Genomic DNA, 10,081 nt, shown 5'->3' with positions numbered 1-10,081 from the left:
AAGCGACGTAGCTGTTCTATGTTCCAGGCGTTTTTGAAGACCTCTCCTGCTTCGTTGGCGAGCTTGTAAGTGCCGGGTCGGAGAACTTCGGCGATGACGAAGGGTCCTTCCCAGGGAGGCGTGAACTTGTGACGACCCTTGTTGCTTTGCCTGAGCCTCAGTACCAAGTCGCCGACCTGAACGGCTCGGTCTCGGACTCATCGAGCATGGTAACATCGGAGGGCCTGCTGGTACTTGGCGGAGTGTAGGAGGGCTACATCTCTGGCTTCATCCAGCTGGTCCAGCGCATCTTCTTGGAATGTCTTGCAGCTGTTTCCATCGTAGGCTTGCACCCTCGGAGACCCGTACTCTAGGTCCGTGGGGAGGACGGCCCCGGACCCAAAAACCATAAAGAACAGGGTGAAGCCTGTGGCTCAGCTTTGAGAAGTCCTTAGACTCCAAATCACGGCTGGTAGCTCTTTGAGCCTCCTTTTTCTGAACTTGTCCAACCGGTTGAAGATCCTGGGCTTCAGGCCTTGGAGGATCATGCCATTGGCATGTTCTACCTGGCCATTGGTCTTCAGATGAGCCACTACTGCCCAGTCCACACATATGTGGTGCCTGTCGCAGAACTCTAGGAATTTTCATCCGGTGAACTGTGTGCCGTTGTCAGTGATTATGGAGTTGGGCACTCCAAATCGATGGATGATATCCGTGAAGAACAACACTGCTTGTTTGGCCATGATCCTTGTGATGGGTCAGACCTCAATCCACTTGGAGAATTTGTAGATTGCGACAAGCAAGTGGGTGAAGCCCCCAGGCACCTTTTGCAGAGGCCCGATGAGATCGAGACCCCAAACAACAAAAGGCCTAGTAATGGGGATCATTTGCAGAGCCTGAGCTGGGAGGTGAATCTGCCGAGCATAAAACTGGCATCCCTCACAGGTCCGCACAATCTGCGTGGCGTCGGCCACAACAGTAGGCCAGTAGAAGCCTTGTCAGAAGACGTTTCCTACTAGTGTCCGAGGCGCAGCATGGTGGCCGCAAGCCCCCGAGTGTATGTCCTCAAGGAGCTTGACTCCTTCCTGACGGGTGATGCAGTGCATAAGAATTCCCGAGGGGCTACGCTTGTACATCTCTCCGTCGAGAAGTAAGAAAGTCTTGGCGCGACGAGCTACACGTCGTGCCTCAGCTTGGTCTGGGGGGCAAGGTGCCGTCGACAAGGCGCTGCAGCAGTGGGTAGCGCCAGTCTAGCAAGTCGTCGGGCGCGGGAGGCTCGGACTCAATGTCCATGGCCTCTATCTCGGGAGCCACGGTGGACTCGAGGTCAAGACCCGGGTTAACCGGGGGCGGATCCGAGCCCCCGTCGTCTCTGTAGTCAACGGAAGGCTTGTAGAGGTCGCTGACAAAGACATCCGGAGGGACCATGGCCCACTCGAATGCCATTTTGGCGAGCGCGTCGGCGGCCTCATTGTACTTCTTTAGTACGTGGTTAAGCTCGAGGCCGTCGAATTTTTCCTCCAGGCGTCGGACTTTATTGCAATACGCGTCCATCTTGGGATCATGGGAATTGGACTCTTTCATGACTTGGTCGATGATGAGCCTGGAGTCGCCTCGGATGTCGAGTCGCTTGATCCCAAGCTCGATCGCGATGTGGAGACCATTGACAAGGGCCTCATACTCCGCCACATTGTTTGAGGCGGGGAAGCGGAGTCTGATTGCGTATCGCATCCTTACCCCGAGGGGCGAGATGAAGACGAGGCCTACGTCAGCCCTAGTTTTCATTAGGGACCCATCGAAGTACAAGGTCCAGTATTCAGACTGGATCTATGGCGGAGGGAGTTGGGTTCTCGTCCACTCAGCTATGAAATCCGCTAAAACTTGGGATTTTATAGCTTTCCGTGGCTCATAGGTGATCCCGTCATCCATGAGCTCTGTAGCCCACTTAGCAATTCTGCCATTAGTCTCTCGGTTTTGAATCACCTCTCCCAGGGGGCAAGATGATACTACCGAGATCGGATGAGACTCAAAGTAATGGCGGAGTTTGCGTCGGGCTAAGACTACCACGTAGAGTAGTTTCTGGATTTGGGGGTATCGGGTCTTTGTATCGGATAGTACCTCGCTAACGAAGTACACCGGCCTTTGGACTGGTAGGGCGTGCCCTTCTTCCTTTCTTTCGACCACGATAGCTGCGCTGGCCACCTGATCGGTAGCTGCGACGTAGAGGAGCAATGGCTCCCCCTCGGCAGGGGGTACCAAGATGGGAGGGTTGGTGAGCAAAGCCTTGAGTTTGTCAAGGGCTTCCTGGGCCTCGGGGGTCTAGGAAAAGCGCTCAGACTTTCTAAGTAACCTATACAGAGGTAGTCCTTTTTCCCGAGACGGGAGATGAAGCGACTGAGGGATGCTAGACATCCCATGACCCTCTGCACTCCCTTTAGGTTACGGATTGGGCCCATATTTGCGATGGCCGAGACCTTTTCGGGGTTAGCCTCGATCCCTCGCTCAGACACTATGAACCCGAGGAGCATGCCTCGGGGGACCCCGAAAACGCATTTTTCGGGGTTCAGTCTGATCCCCTTAGCCCTGAGGCATCGGAATGTCTCATCTAGGTCGGCCACGAGGCCGCTTGCCTTCCTGGATTTGACTACAATGTCGTCCACGTAAGCCTCTACCATTCTGCTTATAAGGTCCCCGAAGACCTGGAGCATACATCGCTGATATGTAGCCCCTACATTTTTAAGGCCGAAAGGCATGGTTATGTAACAAAACATTCTGAAAGGGGTGATGAAAGAAGTCGCGAGCTGGTCGGACTCCTTCATCTTGATTTGGTGGTATCCGGAATAAGCATCAAGGAAAGACAAAGTCCCACACCCCGCAGTAGAGTCAACTATCTAGTCGATACGAGGTAATGGAAAAGGATTCTTAGGACATGCTTTATTTAAACTAGTATAGTCTACACACAACCTCCACTGCCCATTTTTCTTTTTGACTAGTACAGGGTTAGCTAACCACTCGGGATGGAATACCTCCTTGATGAATCCAGCCGCCAGCAGCTTGTGGATCTCCTCCCCGATGGCCCGACGCTTCACCTCATCGAATCGGCGCAGGCGTTGCTTCGCGGGCTTGGAGCCGGCTCGGATGTCCAAGGAGTGCTCGGCGACGTCCCTCAGTATGCCTGGCATGTCCGAGGGACTCCACGCAAACACATTGGCGTTTGCACGGAGAAAGTCGACGAGCACTGCTTCCTATTTGGGGTCGAGGCTCGAGCTGATCCTCAATGCTTTGCCTACAGAGGCCTCAGGGTTGAGGAAGACGAGCTTGGTCTCCTCCGCTGGCTCGAAGCTCCCGGCGTGACGCTTGGTGTTGGGTATTCTTAACATCATTACCAAAAGTAGACTAAGTTCTCTAAATCTAGTAACGGTGCCAAAAATGCCAAACCTATCCCTCACACCACTTAAGCCAAGTTGTCATCCCCAGCATGATATAAGAGACGCAGTATTGAAATATGCAATTGCTCTTCTAAATAAATAATGAATGGGATCTGCAAGCGCACAGATTAATACCGATGTAGCATTTTAACCGGGAAGTATTCCAGGTATCATTATTTATATTTTTACCACTGGGAAGGGATTAGCAATCATCACTATTGATTACAGAATAGAATATGAGATTGAGCATCTATCATTGCATGTATAATTGAGAACATTATATCTAACTCTTCATACAGGGATAAGTGTCACATAAAAGATATATGAAATAATAATAGTGACAAGGATAACTCATCTGATCTAGCCACATAATAAATATGATAAGCACCTCAATTAGATACTCTAGAAAGTCATTAGCATGGTATTAGAACGAACTACAAGAATATTCCCTAAGTTATTCTCAACTATATAGTCTAGCATATCATAGTTAGTGCAAGCATACTTAGCAATCATTGCGAGACAAGACTACGCCCATGCATAGTGATATTAGCAAGGAATATGAGAAACATAGCAATCACTCCCCTGTAATAATGTTGCTCTGCCAGCCCAATACATGAGAGGGGGACTATATAAGAATCAATGAAGCTGTCACTATCACGAACCACCCCACGATCTGGCATATTGGGTACAATCGCAGATAAATACGGTATAAGCACCACGCCTACACAATATCTATCATTTACCCATGGATCCGATGGATAAACGCTATACGATCCTAAGCATGTATATAGATCGAATCTAACTAAGCCAAGTACATAACTATGATAAACTAAGAACAATATAATCTTGAATATAAGCAAGTAGAGCAAAGTCATAAGCAATATATTGAAGTAGAACAAAGTCATATTCATAATATTGAAGAACAAAGATAATTAGAAAGCAATTAGAAGCACAATTAGAGAATTACCAAGAATCCTCCTAACAGATCCGGAAACCAATCGAAGATTGACTCCTTCTAGTTCTAATCCTATCTAGCTATGCTAATCTAGATGTCTAATTAATGTGGTGGCTCTAATCTTGATCAGAGGCTTCTTCTCCCTTGATGGAACAATGAATTAGGGTTGAGATGCTCTCTCCTCCAGGGGCCAGGGGGTCTGGTTTTATAGTCCCTTCAAGTGAATATGGGCCATTGGATCAAACCGACATAGATTGTATGGTTTAGATTCATCCTTTAGGTCGGTGGAAATCTCCCGCAAAGCAGAGTCCTGATTGGACACAGGGGGTGGGCGGGCGCCCAGTAGGACAGGGCGGGCGCCCTATCTCTGGCCCCGTTTCGCCTCCGCTTCGGTCTCGTGGCTTCTGGAGTCTTCTAGATGTAAGATAATTGCGCAGCACGTTAATATCTTTACGTAATCCCGACATGTGGGCCTTTCTTCCGTATTTCCTGATAACCCCCTGCAGATTTAGAAAAACACCAAAACTCGTGGAATTCTGTCAGATAAAACCTTAAGTCTAGACGTTGATTTCATTTGGATCTTTTTCTTTATTTATTTAATAATTAAATTTGATACTTAAGGACCGTCAACAAACTCCCCCAAGCTTACCTCTTGCTCGTCCCTGAGCAAGGATAGACTCAGCTATGGATCATAAGTTGTTGCAATATCTTTAAAAATTTGACGGTACACATGCTTTTTTAAATAAGATCTCATCTCTGAGTTAGAGTAAACTGTCAAGACTTAAAACTTACTTACTTCACCTTCACCATGGGACTTGTAACTGTCACTTCTATCTTGAGTGGTTAAAAGATAGAACAGTCTAGCCAAGTGCCATGTCTCTTATTCTTGATCAGCTATAGCTCTGGGGTTTTTGCAGATTTTCAAATAAAACTCAGAAATTTATGATTCTCTCAGGTCTCTCCTTTGTGGTATTTTTGGATCCTTACCAAGGCAGTGATGGTATATGCCTTCTCTCAATATATGTAGTATTTGTGGTATGAGGCATAGTGACATTGCCTTCTCTCTCACCCTACTCTAATAAGGCTTTAATATCTGGAGCTCATAGGTGGGAGATAAAGTATACATACTTACAAGACATTTATTGTATAGTCAAACCATGGATCCAAAGAAACAAATCAATAAGCCAAATCAAGATGTGTATGTGTGGCGAATGAATGGTGTATGGTGATGATGGTGATAACAATGGTGAAATCAATGGTGGTGGAAGTCTAATTCTACTTTGCTATTTTAGGGGATACATACCTTCCTTGCTTTTGAAACTTTATGATGAGAATGAGATGCTCTTCTTTTTCTTGTCTCTGAGGTGGGTATCCTGTACCCCTAATTCTACTGTCGGACACTTGTCCATTTTTACCTCTCGTCTCACTTTTTTCTTTTCTTTCAAGGTTCCGAGCACTTGCTCCTTTTTATTTCCTCGTTTTTCTTTTTTTTTCAGAGCATTCATCTCTTGAGATAATATAGCAAGTGGTAGTAACAAGATAACTTGAGCATTTATCTCACAAGGGGAAAAACAGAAATATTTTTGGTTATTCTCTCCCGGATTAGGAGTAGAATATTTTTGGGTGATTCTGGAGATGGAATGGGTGGATATATGTGGATGGTACTTCCGGAGTAGAAGTAGCATATATGAGTGAACGTGCAAGTGAAATCTTGATTTAACCACATGACAAGCCCCTAAGGGTCTACACAGCTTGACCACACTCAATGCTCATAAGCAGTAAATAATAAATGTGTGGCTCAAAGTCTAACAAGCATGTATATATGGCTGTGGTAGGAATTTAAACTCTCATCATATAGGAACTCATCATGCAACATTTTAAAGATTTTCAAAGATAAAATTCTCCAGAATTCTAGCATCTCTAGGAACAGATAAACAGCAGCTCAACCTTCCCATATCGTATCCGTTAACAACTTAGACTTCAGATCAAGTTTTCATCCCACAAGTTTAGGTCTAGAGCAAGATTTAAATTATAACAGTTATATCTAAACTTGAGAGAGAACTTAAAATGTGCAAATTAGGTAGAGCAACTATTCATCATATCCATGCTTAAGTTTTATTTAGATACAGATTAGCATAGCCACTTTATTTATTTATTAAACACACTAAGCAAAATATATATAAGCATAAAATCTTTATTTGGTTTTTCATAGTTATGTGTAAAAATAATATAAGTATAAAGATAGATAGAAATACTTATCGAGGTAAATGGGGGTGCTCTCCCCCAAGCTGAATTTTGACGTAATTTCTCTTGATGTAGCTAGCAGGTGGTAGAGGTGTATTTGAAAGTCAGCAGCATTCTGACAGCGATTAGAATGTCCTCCGTCTGCTAGCCTTCTTGATTCTTAAATTCTGTGGAGCTCAAATAGACAACAAAGCTTGTGGAACTGATTAAGTGTTAGCATAAATATCTAGCCTTTATCATGTTGAGACTCCTTAATAAATATTACTCCCTGTTTTTATATTTTTGTTTTTATAAAGCAGAAAAAATATTTATTTTATTTTTACGCCACCACAGTGAATGTACTTATGGGTTTTATGCCACTCGTCTACTCACATGGGGCTTACAGTTTTTTTACATTTTTATTTTCTTTTTAAGATAGTATGAACATGATTAACTAAGTAAACTATTTGAAATAATTGAAAGGGAAAGGATAACTACCAAGTTTACCTCTTGGCAAGGCGTTCGGTGTTTTTAAGTCCTCCGAACGGGACTCTCCATTTTCTTAATCGTCCTGAGGTTCGTTGGGTGGCGTAGTCGGTACTTCCGGCAGCGCCTCCTCTTCTTGTATAGTTAACTTCATTTCCATACCTGACTCGGTGCTTCAATCTCCTCTGGATAATTCTGTTTAAACTCAACGTCTTCTGACCTTACAACTTCTCCTTCATAGTCTGCCCATCCGTCCTTGATGATCTGCCTCCTCTGGTTGCGGTTGCGTCGTTTCCTCACCTGCTTAGATTCTTCAATGATATAGTTAGGGTCAGTAAAATAACGGCGTACCTTCTCTGAGGGGAAGTGCATATGGACTTCTCCGGTTCCAATGTAGATAATTGCTTTAACGGTGCTGAGGAACGGTCTTCCAAGGATGATGGGTGGATCATACTCGTCTTCTCCCACGTCAATAACATGAAAGTCTGTGTAGACAAAATAATCGTCTATTTTGACTGGGACATCAGTTACTATTCCTTTAACTTCTCGAAATGTCTGATCTGCCATCTGGAGTTGAATGTATATTGGTCTTAGTGGCATGGTTCCGAACAAGAGCCGATAGGTGACTGCGGCCATTATGTTGACGCCCGATCCGGTGTCGCAAATTGTCTTGTAGAAGTTGTATCCATTTATGGAGCAGTAGATGCTTGGCATTCCTGGGTCGTCCTTCTTGGTCAAAAACGGTGACTTAAGTTGATGATCTTGGCCTCCATGAACTACAGTGACCATCTTAGCTGACTCGGTCCACACTTGCTTGTTCCTGTTTCTCCTGTTGGTCCTCCTCCTTGATTTACGTCTGGATTGATCTTGAATTTGTGTAGTCTTGTTCTTGAAGAAAAATGTCTCCTTCTTCCCTTTGACGTAGAAACTGATCTTGGCAGCACTGGCATAGATGATAGCTCCCGTGGTGTTCAAGAATGGCCTCCCTAGGATGATAGGTGCTCTCTCATCATTTCCGGTCTCTACCACTACGAAGTCTGCTGGGGCATATAAGGTACCAACTCGGACACAAAGGTTCTTTACTATTCCTTTTGGAAAAGTTATCGTCTGATCTGCAAACTGCAAACACATGGTTGTCTCTAATAAAGGATATGTAAAGAATTTTTCATAGAGTACCCTGGGTATAATGTTGACACTGGAGCCAAAGTCACAGAGTGCTTCTAGAACGTCCACCATGCCGATGGAGATCGGGATGACGGGGCGTCCTAGATCGCCTCTCTTGACCGGCAGAAGGTCAGTAGAAAATTCAGTGACGGGGTTACTCCAATTATCTGCATCAAACATGTCTACAAGATTTGCAGATTCTAATCCTTCTGGTTGTGATGGTATACCGGGGTTAGTAGTAGGAACAGCAGCAACTATTTGATTTAACTGGGATTCAATCATTTTATTAAAGCTAATTTGATTCTTAATGGCAGTAGAAAAATTATCCATTCTATTATTTATATTTTCTAGCATTTTATCATTAGATGCCAATTTCTTAGATAGATTATCCATTAGCTTGCCTTGATTAGACACTAACTCTCTCAAAGGTGGAAAATTATTATTATTGTTGTAAGAATTGTTACCTTGATAATTACCTGAGTAGTTAGGCCTCTGTTGATTCCAACATTGATTTTGTTGAGGACGGTTGTAGTAGTAGTTGTTGTTGATGTAGTTCACATCCTCAAGCATCTCAGGGCAGTGGTTGCCTGAGTGTCCAGTGTCTCCACACTCCTCACAAGTCATGTGAGAGTCGTAGATGTGCATAACTTCTTTCTTGTCTCCAGCTTTATCATCGAGCTTCTTCATGAGCAGGTCTAGCTTTGCAGACAGCATGTCTACCTCCTTCAGCTGATGCATACCTCCACCTCTCTTGCGTGTCTGGGTCCTCTCTTCATTCCAGCTTTGGTTGGACGCCATCTTCTCCACAAGAGCTGTGGCTTGTGGTATAATAAGTGATAAGAATGCTCCTCCGGCTGCAGCATCCATGGTCTCTCGAGCACTGTTGCCGAGCCCATGATAAAACGTCTGCATCAATAGCCAACTCTCCATTCCATGATGGGGACATTCTAGGATGTAGTCTTGAAAGCGCTCCCATGCTTCTGGAACAGATTCATCATTTTGTTGCTGAAAACTTGTAATCTTCTCACGGAGAGCATTGGTCTTGCCCATGGGAAAGAACTTAGCCAGGAAGTTTGTTGAGCAGAGTGCCCACGTAGTATTCTTCTCCTTTGTAGCGTAGAACCACTGCTTCGCTCTTCCTAACAGTGAGAATGGGAAGAGGCGAAGTAGTATAGCATCTTTGGAAACTCCTGCTATGGTGAATGTGTTGCAAATCTCCAGGAAGTGTTGTAAATGAGCACTAGCATCTTCGTGTGCCTTCCCACAGAACTGGTTGGATTGCACCATGTTGATAAGTCCAGGCTTGAGCTCAAAGTTGCCATCGATCTCTGCAGTAGGTCCAGTGCGGATGTTGTCCGTAGTGGGAGCTGAGAACTCGCGGATTGATTTGTTCGCCATGGCTTCGAACTCTGAAGACAAGTTCCGGTGATCTTCTTGATTGGATGAAGCTTCTTCGTGAAGTGTTGATGATCTCTTCTTGAGCTTGGCCCTCGTCTTCTTGAATAATGCTTCGGGATTGTCAACAAAATTTCCTGGAAGATGTCTTCTATTCATACATTCCCCTGCATAAGATAAAATAGAAAAATATCGGGGTAAAACTGTATGAGAGAATAGATAAGCTCAATCATATTAGTGATGTGAATGATAACTCAAAATATTTTATTCCATTCCTGATTGGTAATCAACCTTCTCCGGCAACGGCGCCAAAAATGCTTGTTGGCTATTCTTAACATCATTACCAAAAGTAGACTAAGTTCTCTAAATCTAGTAACGGTGCCAAAAATGCCAAACCTATCCCTCACACCACTTAAGCCAAGTTGTCATCCCCAGCATGATATAAGAGACG

General features: G+C 44.6%; 1 protein-coding gene across 1 annotated transcript; it reads right to left on the bottom strand.

Moving 5' to 3' along the window:
- Nucleotides 1,168-1,533, bottom strand: LOC110437520. Its single transcript, XM_021465993.1, has one exon. The coding sequence runs from the start codon at nucleotides 1,531-1,533 to the stop codon at nucleotides 1,168-1,170; it is 366 nt and encodes a 121-aa protein (XP_021321668.1).

Source organism: Sorghum bicolor, chromosome 8, assembly GCF_000003195.3.
Source record: "Sorghum bicolor cultivar BTx623 chromosome 8, Sorghum_bicolor_NCBIv3, whole genome shotgun sequence".
NCBI classification, from domain to species: domain Eukaryota; kingdom Viridiplantae; phylum Streptophyta; class Magnoliopsida; order Poales; family Poaceae; genus Sorghum; species Sorghum bicolor.
Note: the sequence above shows the minus strand (reverse complement) of the source record. Positions and strands in the feature narration are given on the sequence as shown.